The sequence below is a fragment of the Sphaerodactylus townsendi genome, linkage group LG08 (genome assembly GCF_021028975.2).
Source record: "Sphaerodactylus townsendi isolate TG3544 linkage group LG08, MPM_Stown_v2.3, whole genome shotgun sequence".
Taxonomy (NCBI): Eukaryota; Metazoa; Chordata; class Lepidosauria; order Squamata; family Sphaerodactylidae; genus Sphaerodactylus; species Sphaerodactylus townsendi.
In genome coordinates this window covers 40,678,600-40,695,443 of record NC_059432.1, presented here as the reverse complement: position 1 = coordinate 40,695,443, position 16,844 = coordinate 40,678,600, and the positions used below count along the sequence as shown (strand labels likewise).

Below are 16,844 nucleotides of genomic sequence, written 5' to 3'. Positions count from 1 at the left end.
TATTTTTTTCTACCTATGCCCTTGGTTCATTCCTTTAAAACCAATCTTTACTTTTTTAAAAAAAAATCTTAGTTATTCATATATTAATCCAGCCTCTGTGATCTCAGTAATCTCCTTGTGCACCAGAAAAATTTCCCTCACAGCAGCAAACCCAAACCCTGTACACTTGCTACTTGTATAACACATGGAAACTGAGAGGGGGCAGGGGATAGTTCAAAAAGAAACTATATCCCCCAAAACCTTAGGAGACTGTGTGTATCCCCTCAGTAGGAAAAAAAGGCTTGTCATAGTTACCATAAGTGTTGCTGACTTTGGCATGTGTCAAAAGAGCCACATGATGATCCCAGTTTTTAGCTTAATGCACATAAAATGTACTAATGTTGTTTCTAAAGGGTGGGGAGAGAGTGATGGGTTAAATCTCACAGAAAATCAAAACTGATGGAAGGGATTTCTGTCCGTGGAACAGAACTTCCTCTCCTGCTGCAGCCTTCCTGCCCTCACAATATTGCTTCTAAGGGACAGAGGAAACTAAAGAAAAGTGAGAGGCGTCAGATATCAGCAGCAGAGTTGGGGAAATCAGCAAATTTTTGTTCTATCCCAGCCACCAGATTTTTGAAAACCAATGTGGATTTATCTTATGTAGGACTGGGTGACCGAATTTCAACTCTGAAATGCAACATCTCTGGAATGCAAGACAGCTTTTCAGAAGACCTTTGGGCTGGATATTGCTTTCATACCAGTAGTGGGTGACTTTTTAACTGTTTATTATATACAGCACTTTTTATGGTTCAGAAACTGCTAAAAGCATTTTAGGAAAAACTGCATAGAAATCTGGAAAACAATGAACAAATCAGATCCTCTGAAAATGCCAGCCACAGATGCAGGCGAAACGTCAGGAGAGAATGCTGCTAGAACATGGCCATACAGCCCGGAAACCACACAGCACCCCAATGAACAAATGCTTCTGTAAACATGTGCAAGCGGATCCACTGAATGGGAGGCTAGGCTGCTGTTTGGAAAAAAATGGGTGCTGGTGGCAGAAAGAAGGGCTCTAGTATGTTCTGTGACAGATCCTAAGGCCCAAAGTGCTCTTGACTTTCAGTCAAACTTGTTCTCTGCATGCTGCAATGCCTAGAGAACCAGTCTCATCTTGAGCCATTCTGGGGTTAATTGCAACCCAAATTCTTGGACTGTTAATTCTAGGCAGGCTGCAGTTCAATACGTTTTCCTCAGCATAATATGTGAAGGGGTGCTAACTCTCTCTGCCACCAAAAGCCAGGTGGCATTATTTCTTCCTTCCCATGATTATATTTCTTTTTTACACAAAGGAGCTCAGATTAACATTCACAGAATCATACAGTTTGTCCCACTTCAGCCTGTGTTGCAACGTTTTGTTTTTGTTTTCCAGAGATATGTTCAAGAGATTTATGACTGAACTCAGGTTTTGAACTCAGGTCTTTCTAGTCCATATCCCTCACTATGTACCCTACATCCCCTTGTCTCGTTGGATTGTTGCAAACTCGGGGATCTCCAAGCTATACCAAGAAGTAGCTGTTGCGGACAATATAACTACAAGCTCTTCATTTCTGTGTCTTGCCAAAGAATTGGCACATGAGGTCTACACTGAATAAATCTGTCTTTCTGATTCTCAAAGAAAAGAGATGTAACAGACTTTCAAGTATGAGTTTGTTTTTTTATGTGACAGTAGTGCAATCCTCTCAAGCGACATTGGCATCTCAGAATACAAATGGCAGACTAATCGTTGAAATGATTTATATATCCCATAGGGAGCAATCCTGACAGGTCTATGCAGAAGCAGTCCTAGTGTTCTTTGGATTGCATGCAACAGGTTCTTACATATTTAGCTAAGAGTATTCATTGATACGTACATTTTCCACCTGGAGAGTTTCATGCGGGTGCATTCAACCAAGCATTGCACAAGGATGCAGTGCATCAGCGTAATTCTAAACAGTTATTCCTTTCTAAAACTGTTGATTTCAGTGAACCTTAGAAGGGTGTCAATACCAATGTCATTCATTTGAGATGACTGTACCATTTAACAACAGCCAGCTTTCAAGTCAGTTTTAGTAATACCATAAATAGGACAAAAAATATACAGCTTGGGAAGGGGGAAATGTAATTATTTATTTATAACTAACCTGGAATAGGCTGGGGGGCTAACACCATTGCAGGAAGAGGCCTGGGGGCAGCAGCTGGCCTAGATAAAGCCACAACTTGATTTGTCATAACAAGAGGCTTCTCATGTCCTTGGTAAATCCGTACTTCTTCAGGATGTATCCATGCTGAATCCAGAGTAAATGCATTGTTTAAATAGATCTGTTCAAAATGGGAGATGGAGGGGGACAGAAATATATTTATGAAACATAACACAATTCAGCAGACTGCAGTTAGTTTCTTTAACATTCATGAAACCCTCCCGTTATCAGATAGCCTTTAGCTGTCTAATTATCTGAATTATCTGTATCTTTCCAAGTTATCTGATGTCATTGTCAAGCCATTGTCAATAGAACTGTCAAGAGAAATATATCTTCAATACTGTGAAGGAGAAAACAATTGCACTTTTAGTTTGGGAAAAAAATAAAGCTTGTGTACAGTTTTTGGGTGAGTGTCTGCCTTTGGTAATACACAGAAAACTCTGTTTGATTTCTGTGGGCTTTAGACATGAAGGACTCTGAGCCTTACATTTGTGGATCATATTGCTTCCCTTAAATGAAATAAAACAACTTACTTGTAAGAACCACTTGAGAAGTTCTGAAAGTATTATAGGGCACATTTTTGAAGTCAAGATGACTTAAAACTGAATTGTAATTTTTTCTAGTGCTGGAGTGGTACTTTTGTTGAAGGAGAGTCACTTTAGTTGGAAGGAAACTCCTTAGACTAGAGGAAGAATCCTTGGAGGATGGTTGAATCCAGCCCATTATATAGAGCAGCCAGAACAACATTTAATCTTGTTTAATATAAACAAAGAAATATATTGGCTGTACATCTGTTTTGTTAAAACCAACTGGAGTCTTGCTACAGACTTCCATTGAAGCCTGCTCTTTGCATGTTACAAAGTCCTTGCATTTGCCAAGCACCATTACGAGGACTTGACAGCAAATGGTCAGTGGCAGGAGCATTTGTGTCTCTCAGACTCACACATGTTCTTTTTCCCTTGTGACAGAGGCATATGAGCAGAGGCAGCTGCACCCTAACCCTCCATGCTGTTTTCTCCTCCCCAAATCATCCAGTGGACCCACTATTGGGTCTTTTTTGTGCAATCAAATTGCTTATGCAGTGGCATGTAAGTTCTGCAGTGGAGCCAGTAGCTGCCCCATAGGGCGATATTGAGGAGAAAACAGCCCCAGCGAGAACTCTGCAACCTCTTCTGCCCAAGTTCCTCAGTCTCTTAGAGAAAAGGGCACATGCGAGGCTGGGAGGCACAAAACTGCCTTTGAATGTCTGCTTCAAAATCTTTGTGTTGCTGCTCAACAAACATATGAACTTTGGAAAATATTAGCAGAATCTTAGGAACTGCTGATATATCTAAAGAACTGTACAATTGGTTACATTTGGTTACTGCCACCTTTTGATGCCCCATATATCATCTATTGTACCATCTTCGGCACTTCGCCAGTGCCCTCCTGAGCATGGGATCAGGCACCGCCAATATATATGTGGGATGCTGCTATTGTTTTAAATTGTTAATGTGTTATTTATATTTCTGTATTTGTTGTATACTTTTGTTTGCCTTTTGGCCTTATTGCACACTGCCCAGACTCCTTCGGGGGTTGGGCGGTATATGACAATTTAACAACAACAACAACAACAACAACAACAACAACAACAACACATGCACCAAAGAGTGGCCCCTTCCGCACATGCAGAATAATTCCTTTCCAATCCACTTTCAATGCACTTTGCAGCTGGATTTTACTGTGCAAAATAGCCAAAGCCAGTTACAAACAATTGTGAAAGTGGCTTAAAAATGCATTATTCTGCATCTGCAGAAGGGACCAGATTTTAATCACAATGAAGGCAGCATTTAAACACTATTTGTTATATCACAAAAGTCTGCTGATTGAAGATGAAAAATTTAAAGCTACACTAGGCATGACAAAACTCTGGACCCATTCAAAATCCATAGGATCTTCAGGAACATTTTATTTTGAGCATTAAGCATCTGTCTGGATCTTAATACCACCGAATCTTTCATAGTGAGACAAAATATATTAAACCTTTTATATTGTCTCAGTCAAGACAAAGGAGCTTATAGTAGACTATAGAAGGAATAGCTCAGAAATTCAGCCCTTAGTTATAAATGGGGATCGAGCAGAGTGGGTGGCCAGTTTTAAGTTTCTGGGTGTTATGATTAAAGAGGACTTGACCTGGGGCATGCAGACTGCTGCAGTGATTAAGAAAAAAAGAAGGCCGTTGTGCGTGCACAATGACAATAAATGCTTCTTATCTTCTTATCTTATCTTATAATGGAAACAAATGTTCAGGTGAACACACAGTACTATTCTCATGGGACTCAGTCAACTCCATACATGGAGAATTGCTGGCTTGAAACCAGCCCTATCTCAAAAGCTTGCTGCCAGTGCATAACTAATGAAAGACCAGAGTCAGAAATAGGCAGAAAAGAAGCTAGTTTTCCATCTGCAAGCACTTGACCTTCATGCACTTTCAAAGCAGGAATTTGCCACATACATTCCAAGATCGCAAAGGTCTACAGAGTCCATCTAGGGCAATGTTCAGCTCCAAATGAGTTGCCATCACCAAGGCCATCAGAGTAAGAGGAAATGGCAAACCATCCTCCTTCTATTGTTTATCCTCAACTTTAACTTAACGTGTAATTTGTATTAAATTTTGAGTCTAAAGAGCAATATAAAATATTCTGGCAATAAGGGGCTGGAGGTGGAAGATTTTGATGATTTTATGGCCAATAAACTAGCAGTTCCATCTGGGCTAAGTTTGACTTCCTTTCAGCTACTATATCTTCCTTTCAGGTGCTCTATGTGAGTCAAAGGTCAAGAGTAAAATAGTTCTTGATCTTCGTCCCACAGCTTACAGCCAGTGTCCCTTGGATGCGCCAACTATGAGTCAACAATCAATCCTACATGTCTCTATGTCATTAGGAATACATTTATTGCATTATTTGTCTGGTTTATTAATATGATATCTTGTTGTTCTTGTGAGCTGCTATGGGGCTGTTTGGGGAGAGAAGAAGAGGAGGAGGAGGAGGAAGAAGAGGAAGAGGAGAAGGAGGTGGATAAGTTTGGATTTATATCCCATCTTTCTCTTCTGTAAGGAGACTCAAGATGGCTTACAAGCTCTTTTCCCTTCCTCTCCCCACAACAGACACTTGGGGAGGTAGGTGGGACTGAGAGACTTCCGAAGAACTGTGACTAGCTCAAGGTCACCCAGGAGGAATGTAGGAGTGTGGAAACACACCTGGTTCACCAGATAAGCCTCTGCCATTTAGGTGGAGTCAAACCCAGTTCTCCAGATTAGAATCCACCTGCTCTTAACCACTATACCATGCTGATACAAATGTGTGTGTGTGTGTTTGTGATTAATGCAATTTGAATTACTGCAGCAAAAGCATATTAAGAGTTTATTTTTAAAAGTTATGTTTTCCAAAATTAGCTGTAAAAAATTAAAAAGGAATGAGGGAAACTTACTTTGCAATTTGGTAACCTCTTTTCTATCCAGCTTTTTCTAGAATGAGGTGGCCCAGTAGCTGTATACACTTGGGGAAACAGAGGAACAAACTCCAAGTTCGACGATGGTGAAAATCCAATGACTGGGGAATGAGTTCCAAACATCCACTAAAACAAATATTTTAAAGATTAAGAGCATGCTACAATAAATCAGTCCTTAAAATTTTGCTTTTTTATTGTTCAGATTTTAATTTATATTGCCAATCTATTCCTGCAAGTGACTATACAAAACTGTCCTGTCCAAAACTGATTTACTGTATATACATCAGATCTGTACTAGAATGCCCATAATCTGAGATGTCTGCGAATCAAATGAAGATACATAAAATTTTATACATAATATTAAATACAGCAAACATTATCAGCTTTGCTGCCCAACACCTTGCTTGGTGTTGATGGAGCATCTAATGATATTAGCTGCCATGTCTGTAGTCATGATGGCAGCAGTTCTGGTGATATCCTAAAACAACAAAATCTCAATGCCAGGAGGAAGCTACAGGTCATACCCCTTCACAGGTGTGGCAATGACTGTATCACATCCTAAACTTCTTCTTTGCTGGCACAGTCACTCATGGAACATGGAACATGGATAAATCAGTCCCATCAATCAATCGTATATTTTTAAGTCATTTAGATAAATGACAGATAACATCAATGGACTGTAACTTTTTTTCAAGATTCCAAGAAATCTCACTTTCAGCAAGCAATACTTTTTTAGCACAGTAAAACATACTAATCACTCCCTTGCAATCCTTGCTGTTTTAAAACACATACATTTATCCAAGCTATCCTGATTTCACAATTCTGCACATGAATTCATTTTCTTTCACTACTGGAGTGCTTTCACCCACCCTTGGGCTTTATCCCTACTGACTCCCAAGTGCCAGGAAATGCTTTCAGCTTTGACATTTCAATAGAAAAAGCTGGAAATTATCCTAAGGACTTAGAGCCCAGAATTTTAAATGAAACAATATTAAATCTCTGTCAAAGAATTAAACATCATCCATTACTAACATAAAAAATTAGCCTAGTCCATGAAATCGAATGCATATGTTGAAATGCTTGAGGCTAATTTCCAAGCCAAACAGCCACTGTTATTTTTATCATTTGCCTTACTACCCTGATAAATAATTAAAATATTCATATCAGAAGTGCTGATGAGATTTATTGCTTATATGAATATGTGACAAGACCAGTTAATGTCAATTGAGGAACAACAAAGACTACTGCAGCAGAAGACACCAAATTTAATTGCTTATGTTATCCTTTTCTTCAAGCATTTTGCAGACATTGTCATAAATTCAAAATGATGAGAAGGGGTAATCCTAATGGACAGACTCACAAATAGTCAGCCACTTCAACTCCTTCTACAATTAAAATAAATATTCTATACATTTCCAAACATGAAGAGAAATCCAAGTTCTTAGATGTTAAATACCTCTAGTGGCAGCATCCAGACACAGCAGCTAGGGGAGGGGGGGGGGAGCAATGTTGCAATACATCTTGTTTTAAAACAACCCTATTGCACACCTTGACAAATTCTGATGGTTCATGGAACAAATACTGTAAAAAGTGACATGGATTAACGAAAACAGCGACTCATCCAACATGCTGATATTTCAAGAGGAGAGGAATTTTTTTGTCTTCAGATAGCAATGAAAATTGGTGGTGATATCAGAACAGCTTTTTGTAGCTTTTACAAGCTCCATAAAAAAACTCCCGGTTACATGGAAGATGCTGTGTGAAATAAACGTTTCACTGTGGATTTTTTTAAAAAAGAAAGGAAAGGAAAACCAGTCTTGAGAGCTCTGGACAGTGTGCGGATTGGGATTCATCTGCAGTAGATTCATGTCACGCAGTTCTGTTGAGTTTTCCACAGTAAACACTTCTCAATGTGCTCTGAATGTTCAAAATGAACATTGCGCAGCTACTGTAAAATGTGTGGTCCTGCTTTTCATGCCAATATTAAGCTATCAACAGGAATTAGCAGTAAGGAACAGGAAGAGCACACCAACATAGCCCAGCAGAGTCAATGGATGCACATCAGTGCAAATGAGCAGAGGATAACCTCTGACACGTCAGAAAAACTGCAATCTTATTACAGAAGCTGGGCTGTGGGGAAGGGAGGTATTTTGTGAACGCCTGTGTACGTTTAGCCCCCCAAAAGTGCACTCTGATTCCAAGTGAAAAGGGAAGACCTCCGCGTTAGGAATGGATTGACATTAATTGTTAATGTAGTCTCCTGTCTGTCTTTCTCTCTCGCCTTGTCGTTAAAGTCTAGAGGAGCTGCGGTGCAGTTCTGAACCGGAGGCGCAGACACACGTCCGCCAGCAGCGAAATATGCCGGCTAACTTCAGCACCACGGCGCGTCGGACAGCGACAGAAGTTGCTTCTTTCTCACCAGGTTTGTCGCTGCCTTCGCGAAGAATTGCAGCGAGACTCGCCGAGGTTCTCTTCCATATCAGCGGCGGCTTTTACCGATCACGGGTGCAAAAGAGGAATAGCGAAGTAAAACCATGCATGCATATATTGAAATGGACATCGATGTATCCTACGCTTTTGCCACGGGATCCTCATTAAAGCAACCAGAAGCGCTGAGAAACGGTACAGAAAGGTAAAGGGGGTGGGGGTTGAAAGAGAAAAGCGTGTACCCTTACCTGTCCATTCAAAAAGGGGAGCTGGTGAACAGCGGAATGGTGCTCCGGTGCCATCAAAGGCAGGAAAGGATCGCAGGGAACTTGCCAGCCTGAGACCCCCTGGAGCAGCGGGGCGGGCGGCGGTGGCGGGGGAGGATGAGGATGAGGCGGCGCGGAAAGCAGCACAGGAGGAGGCACCACGCTGGCGGCACCCCCGATCCGAAAGAGCCCGGCCGCGCTCGGGACCATCCAAATCCACGGAGGCGCTGCGGGCTCCACATTCCCGGGCCACAGAAAAGGCTGCCGCCGCTTGGCTCTCGGCACCGGGAGCATCCTACATCTTACGGTACGATCCCACCGCTCGCAGGGGGCGCCTCCGGCGAAGGAAGGCGACTGACGACCACAGCGCAGGCGACAGCTCGGCCCCGAGGCGGCTGCGGCTGGTCCACGCTGCCCATCAGCCCGCTCAACTCTCCAAGGCGACGGAGAGCGCCAGCGGCGGCGGGAGAGGTTCCCGTGCCGGCTGGGGCTCCACTTGGTTCTCTGGCGCGGCCGAAAGCTCCGCCCCCTGGCAGCTCCTCCCGCCTGGCCACGCCCCCACCGCTGCCGGGCGGTGCTGCTGTTGTTGTTGCAGCGAGCCCGGGACCGGGCAGGAGGGGCACCCTGCTGTAATTGCCCTGATCGAGGATCCTCCAACTTCTCTCTTTCAGACGAGCGCGCAATGCAGCCTGGCCCGGCGTGCAGGCAGAGGAAGGAGGAGAGCCCCGCAAGACCGGCCAGTGCGAGAAGACGAATGAATGCATAAAAAGACGGGAGCAAGTAGCTGGGAGGAGAACGATGAGAAAGAGACGAACCCACCGCAAAGTTGCTGGGGGCGGGGGTGCTTGCGAGGGGGAGGAAACCGACGGAATGAGAGGAAGGGAAAGTGAACAAGGGGCGCCCGAAGACTTCATTTGAGCCCGAATTTACCAAGCTTCAAGTGCCTCTTGAAGTGCCTCTGGGTATGCACAGAGTCCATTTGCTACATCTAGCGCCGAATGAATCAGAAGAGAAACGGAAAGAGAGAAGCCTGAAGAGAAACAGCCATTCCAGACATGGCAAATGCGGGGGAAGAAGTTCAAGGAGCATCAGTGTAAGCTTCCTTTGAATTAAGCAACTGACAGCCAGCCACTGCTGTATAAACTGATTGCATGAGGTGGTTTTGAACACCATTGAGAAGAAACCACAGGGAACCTGAGAATGCTGGATGTGATATTAATTTCTCTTGCCTTCCCATATATCCCTGCAAGAAGAGGGGAAAGAGTAGCTTTTCCATTCAGGTGTTACAGCAGAAGCATTAAAAGAAAGGCACTTACAGCTTCTCCCTATGATTAAAACTACACACTTATTTTCAGTGAAGCACAGCTTTTACCCATTGTATTTTAAGCACTCCAAGTCGCTGGTCAGAGAGATGCCTTGCCTTTCACCTGTGTCTAGTCCCTGTTATTGTTTGCGTGCTTTTGGATTTCTCACCAGAACCCACATGGTAAGGATGAGCTGGGAAAATTGAGCGATTACTCCCGTTCCAAATGAGATGAAGGATGGAGCAGCACAGTTGTCATACAGTGGGTAGGAAGGGTGTGTGTGGGAAGCGAGATCAGGTCCTTGCTCCCCTCTGAGTTATCATAGAAACAGTAAAATACAAGAGCAGACATTGCCATGTGAATGCATCTCCATGGAGGCAACCCCTCTGGGGCAGGAGTGGAGAGACTAGCATTACTGATAACTTCTATATCACTTTCTGTGTACTAATGCATTTAAAAGCCTCATCATAGCCAATGAAAGAAGAACAGCATGAGGCAGGCCATGGATATGCCTTCCATTCCAAAGCTGCAGAACTGATGAATGTAATCTGACCTGAAACCACACAATGAGGCTAGGGTGAACTGGCATGATTTCATTTCTATTTCCAAATCCTCATTCAATAATCCAGATTTTAACTTTCTTTGGGACAACAAACATGTCATAAAGGATCAATTTACACACACAAAATTTGCATTCTGATACCTGTGCTTAAAATACAATGGGTAAAAGCTGTGCTTCCACATAAAGAGTCCAACTTTTTCTTCTTAGCCACATGTTCGTAATATATAAAGGAGACAATCTTGCATATAATCCAGTTGCGAAGATCATGACAGAGAAGAAAGTTCTGCCGTTAGCATCAGAACTTCTGCCTATACCCATTGTCTTACATTCACACATTACATTTATCCATGTGAGCTCCTGTTGTAAGTATCACTGTTTTTAATGGGACTTGCAGCTTAATGTTCTTCGTATTTTACTTCGAAGTCCCACTGAGGCGAATGTACACCCCAGTAAACGTACATAAGATTGCAGATCCAATTCAAGATGAAACCTTTGGGCACAATCCAAATGGTGAAATTCCTTAATTATTTTTGCAGGGAGGCTGGGATCATGCTGCTTCTCTGGATAACCTGTCCAAGATTGTCAAGAAAACAACCTAGGCTTTTGCCACCCGGCTCACATGGGTTCTTGAGAGTAAGTGAACATATAGCAGAACAAATAATTTTTTTTAAAAAAAGTTTTATATAAAAAAAAAAGGAAAATAAAAAGTTAACATGAAAAATCCTTCCGAAGGAATAATAACATCTGCATAAATAGCTGAAACATAAGATTAGCTGAAACAGAATAAAACACTCACAAATATGCAAATACTAGCATACGATAGTCCTTGAAATCTATTTAGTGTTGGCCTTAGTTTCTTCCAGCAAGCATAAAGTTGAAGAAAAGCTACAGCATTTCTGGTAGGTTCAGAATAGAATAGTATAAAATTCTAGCCCCATAGTTAGTTTTGTATAAGGATTCATCAATCACAGTCAGGTGATTCTAATTCAACAAATTAGAGTCAAATTTGAGTGGAACTATCCAGAGCCAAGCTTCTGGTAATACTTACATGTCAAACAATTAGTGACTTGGGCCAGCTTGGCACAGATAATCACAGTATCTTTTTAATGTTTTGAGAGGCTGAGACAGGTAGCTAATACTCCCTGCTCATTCTCACAACATTAAACGGGTAAAACAGAATCTTATCAGGACAGGGCCTTCCAATTAAAGGATACAGAATTTATTTTTCACACGCCTGTTGTAAATTGGTTCCCTTTCACAACCTGAGCAACTTGACAAAAGTTCTGACAATTATTGAATTTCTTGACAAAGATGGCTTATACAATAAAAGATCCAAAACATAAAACATTACAACTTGTTCAGTACAATACAGCATTAAAAACCCGGTCAGAAAATTTAAAAAGATAATTGGAAAATTACTGCAAGCTATTCAAATGTGCCCTTGTGTTCCCATTTGTTTCAATGGTGGTGGTACAGGAGAATGACAGAGTGCCCTGTCCCCTACAGACAATCTACTGTTCATTGGCAAGAAATGCCAGTAAATGTCTTTGGCATTAAAATTTGAACACTCTCAGACTGTACTTCCAGTCTACAAAAAAAAATCCCTCCTTTAACATAAGAACAAAAACTGTTGTATTCAATAATCTATTTAATTGCAAGATAAACTTACATTTGAAGATTTAACTTATGAGTGTATATTAGAAAACTGCAATACAAGCTTCCTATCTCTTCCCTCTAGCCAACCGTTCTGGGCAGGCCGATCAAAAGGTCAGAGACAGCTAACCTTACCTGACACTTGCCAAGGGACTTCTTTTCTCAGCTACAATATCTAATTCAGAACACTACATTGAATATGATTGGGAGGATTATATTTTCCATTACATTGGATTTATTACTTCTGACTTCCCTCTTTGCTTTCTGCTTTGAACTTCTGTTTAAAATTGCCTTTCTTAACTTCTGCCCTCCTTTGCCAAGCCATTAGAGAATGCAGAGCCAGGTCATATCTTTCAGGCTCCTTGCCTTTCCGTACACCCAGGAAAGGTCAGATCATGAGGGGAAAGTCCTGTGGGTCCCTGGAACCCTGGGCAGGGGCCTAGATTACATGGGAAAAGTGAAGTTGGTTGTGATGAGACAGTGGCAAAGTTCTCACGGGGCAGGGGGCACTGCTCCCCAGGCGCGCACCATTGAGGTAATGTGGGGGGTGGAAAATCACTGCCATACCCCTTCCCCCACCTGCTGGGCCCAGCAGAAGCCTGGAGCCACCTGGAGTTCAACCAGCTGCTCTTTGCAGCCTGGAGTTCAGCCAGCTGAAAGAGCAGCCAGCTGAACTAAGGTAAGTGGAAGTGGGAAATGGGGCCTCGCAGGGGGCCATATAGGGCAGGACCCCCTGGGGGGGCAGCCCAGAGCAGCTCAGCCAGCTTTGAGCAGCCAGCTGAACTAAGGTAAATGGGAGGCGGGGCCCAGATGCCATTTTGCCCTTGGCTCTATTCCCCCCCCCCCACGTCACTGTGATGAGATAGAAGTGTCCATAATTATGTGTGTTCAGGTATGTGTCTGTTTTTAAACCTGTGTGTTTCCAAACTTTCTAGTTCAGTCCTGAATTCACAATATAATAACCTGGGCAGAAGGAAGACTGCCAGTGTAGTGCAGTGGTTAAGAGCAAATGGACTCTAATCTGGAGAACCAGGATTAATTCCCCATTCATCCACATGAGTGGTGGAGTCTTATCGGGTGAACCATATTTGTTTCCCCATTCTTATATTCCTTCTGGGTGTCCTTGGGCTAGTCACAGTTCTTCAGAACTATCTCAGTCCCACCTATTTCACAAAGTGTCTGTTGTGGGAAGAAGGGAAAGAATTTTGTAAGCCCCTTTGAGTCTCCTATAAGGAGACAAAAGGGGTGTAAATCCAAACTCTTATTTTCTTCTGCAGCTTCTCAATCCTGTTGTGTTTTCTATCTTAAAAGAATGCATCAAACTGGATTTATAAACTGGGTAACTCCACACAGAAAAGATTTTCCATGTCAGTCATGCTGCTGGTACACTTGCTGGTTTATTTGATTTTTAATTATGATTCCATAAGCTATAGGAAACACTTGTTTCTCCTTGTTTCCTTTTGCGATTTTGAAAAAATAGGGCTACACCAGTAATTGGGGAGAAAACGCGTCCCAGGCATCAGCCCTGGCGATGCTGTTGCGGTGGGGGAGGAAGGAGTGGAATGCCTCCTTCCCGGCCAGGACGAGGCTGGTCACATGGCGAACAGGGGCCGGACAACCCTTTAAAAGGGCTGAGCCGGCCGAAAACTGCGACAAAAGTATAACAGGAAGTAACAGAACTCTAAACCATTCTACAAGGGAGAGGAGGGAGGGCTTTCAGGAAAAGCTGAAAGCCCTCCCTCCTCTCCCTTGTAGAATGGTTTAGAGTTCTGTTACTTCCTGTTATACTTTTGTCGCAGTTCACTGGGCGGATTGGGCATAAGAGCACATCCTATTTGGGAAGGCAGTAGCTTGCATGCCATACCTTCCCACATCGGGGGCCTCCATAGGAGGTCCAAGGTGGTGGTAGAGTTTGATAGGCAAGCCTTGGGACCGCGCAGTGAGCTTGCTACCCGGCAGGAAGGGGTGTCACAAATTGGGTTTGCGTCCATGTGGCACCTAGTAACTTCCTGTTCTAGTTCCCTTGGGGGGATGTGCCAGACAGCGTTACTGTCTGAAGGGCCTGAGTGGTCAGCTGGGGTCTGCTCTATAACCAGGTTCAGCAGTGGCTGCCTGGGGGCCAGGATGTGCTCTCATGCTTGCCCAGCTTCAAGGTTATTATATATTTGTTAAATAAATTGGGCTGTGGCTGATTTTCAATTTCCAACAAAATATGTTGTTGTTTATTCATTAATGAAACGAGTTTACACACCTCCGCACGCAAAAGCAATGAAACAACTGGTGCACAGGGGAAAAAACCTCAATGTATTCAAATTGACAATCTTTATGCATTTCACCTGTGCTTCATTGAAGAATCTGTAAAAATATACATATGTAAAAAGTCCCAAGAATGACAAACAAATGTTTCATCTAAAACTAACATACATACTTACAAATAATTTTTAAAAGACAGTGGTTGCTGACCATGAAAGAATATAGTTGATGTGCTGATGTCTCAATGCACCAACGTCTGGCTATTGGGACATCAATATATCAACTGTATTCTTAAATGGTTGGCTACCGCTGTCTTTTGAAAGCTGTTTTTAAACCTGTGTGTTTTAGATGATACATGTGTCTATCATTCATTGGAATTTGTTATATTTGCATATTTTTATCCCCTTGACAAAACACAGATGAAACGTGCAGGGATTGTCAAATTGAATACATTATTTTCTACATAGAATCAATTTATTTTATCCTTTTTTTCCCCTTATCCTGCCGTGGTTGTCCTTCCATACAGGATGCAGAATGCATTCATTCTCCAGTGCCATCATGATTCTCTGCCCCCCGCTTTGGCAGTACTAATAACTGCTGTAGAATGTCACAGTTCTACAATCCATTTTGACTGCCAGCTTTATGTAGTGGTTAAGAGTGGTGGATCTAATCCGGAGAACTGGGCTTGATTCCTCACTCCTACATATGAGCAGTGGACTCTTATCTGGTGAACCAGGTTTGTTTCTCCACTCCAACACATGAAGCCTGCTAGGTGACTTTGGGCTAGTCACAGTTCTCTTAGAACTCTCTCAGCCACACCTACCTCACAAGCTGTCTGTTGTGGAGAGAGGAAGGGAAGGAGTTTGTAAGCCATTTTGAGACAGTTAGTTTGCTTTGACAAACTGCATTTTAAAATCATATTTCTACTGCAGTCCATCACAGGAATATTCACCCAACTCCCCTTTTCCCTTCAGACCTCTCCAATTTTACCAGACAGATCCATGGTGGGTGGGTGGGTGGGGGTGTTTTGCTTTTGAAGCCGTGCTCCTACCCATCCTACCAACCTTGAAGGTGTCCTAGGAATGCAGTGCCAAGATGGAATGCCATTCTTTGCATTGGCTCAGTGTCACCCATGAAGACAGAAAAATCTGCCTGGACTAGCCCTTGCAAAACCTTGCAAAATAACTTGCCTCACCTCTTCCTAAAGAGATTAGGAAAAGTCTATAAAGCTTGTTCCCAACTCCAGTCCTGACTCACATGCCTCTGTTAGACAAAATATATGCTAACAAGAATTTCACTAAGAGTTTCTGCCAAAATACTAATCTTATATTCTAGTTTCTGACTAAGCTCTCCAAAGACAACCCTTACTTACACTGGCTTTGTCCCAAAGTTGTTATTAAATCAGTGTCTCCTTAAAAAAATATATCTGGGCACTCCCTTGTTTGGAACATTAAGCCAAGTGTCAAACATTAAATTTAACAATCGATTGCTCAACTTAAGTGTCCAACACTGAGTTAAGTGCCCCTCTCTTGTCTTCCCTCCAGAAGTTGAGAGCTTCCTTTGTCCTGGGAGATTAGGGTCACTTAACATAACCTGAGGACCTGTTTATCTCTATAACTAGCCCCCTTGACCAGCACTCAGTGTTCAGTATTTGCCTAAACATCTCTCTCATGTCTAATACTGTTCCCAAAGCATTGCCTTCTTTTACTGGAGCTCAGTAGGGGATGCTGAACTCTGCTCATCAGACCAATCCTCTTTTAGATCAGGTAATTATTGCCTTTATTTCCCCCAGATCCCTCACTTTTCCAAAATCTTTCCCAACACTATCTATATCTTAGGACTATGTACATTTGATTTGTGTGCAAGTCAAGTGCTAATACCTTTGATCGTGCCAAATGACTTCTGATAAGCTTCTGTTTTACTTTATGCAATCTTTACATGTTGGAATAGCCACAGATTTTACCATATGATAGATGCTAACAAGTGTGAACAAACTGGTATCTAGTATGCGTGTGTGTAAAGTGCTGTCAAGTCCCAGCTAACTTTTGGCAATCCCAAATGGTTTTCAACGCAAAATACTGATAGAGGCAATTTGCCATTGCCTTCCTCTGCATAAGAACCCTGAAGTTCCTTGGTGGTCTCCTATACAAATACTATCCTGGACCCACCCTACTTAGTTTCCAAGAGCTGACAAGAGCAGGCTAGACTGGGTCATCCAGATCAAGGCTGTAGCTACTGAATTATGATTGAAAAACAGAGTGAGAAAATAGGGATTTTACCTTGAAAGTAATGTAGTCAGAAGCTGCAGTACTATTTTCCAAAGAAAACATCTCAGTCTTCTTGTGCCCTTCATGCACTGCTCTATAAATAAAAAACTCTCTCATCTGACCAAGTGAGCTTTGACTTACAAAAGCTTATACCCTGGAAAAGTCTTTAATGTGCTGGTGCCACAGACTAGCATGTCTACCCACCTGAAATAAACACTCCAAGCCACAAATGCTGGGTCCCAATAATAAATAGAAATTGTGGACAGTTTTTTTTCAAGAGCGATAGATAGATGGATAGATGGATAGATACTTCCAAGAGGTACTTTCTTGAAAGTATAATTTCAAGAGCAATATATATAGTGAGAGAAAGACCAAGAAAATCCTAGGGAAAGGGGAGATGGCAATAT

General features: G+C 42.4%; 1 protein-coding gene across 2 annotated transcripts in view; it reads right to left on the bottom strand.

The window, feature by feature from the left end:
• TCERG1L (transcription elongation regulator 1 like) overlaps nucleotides 1–8,910 on the bottom strand; it is a 212,710-nt gene extending 203,800 nt beyond the window's left edge. The window contains exons 1-3 of one of the 2 annotated variants that reach the window (XM_048506355.1): nucleotides 8,381–8,910; nucleotides 5,685–5,831; nucleotides 2,160–2,337 (exon numbers count right to left, since the gene is read on the bottom strand). In XM_048506355.1, the coding sequence (XP_048362312.1) occupies nucleotides 2,160–2,337; nucleotides 5,685–5,831; nucleotides 8,381–8,692 (637 nt within the window). In that variant the 5' untranslated portion in view covers nucleotides 8,693–8,910. The remainder of the gene's footprint in view (nucleotides 1–2,159; nucleotides 2,338–5,684; nucleotides 5,832–8,380) is intronic. The other variant, XM_048506356.1, reaches the window with a different exon arrangement.
• Nucleotides 8,911–16,844: the final 7,934 nt, after the last annotated feature.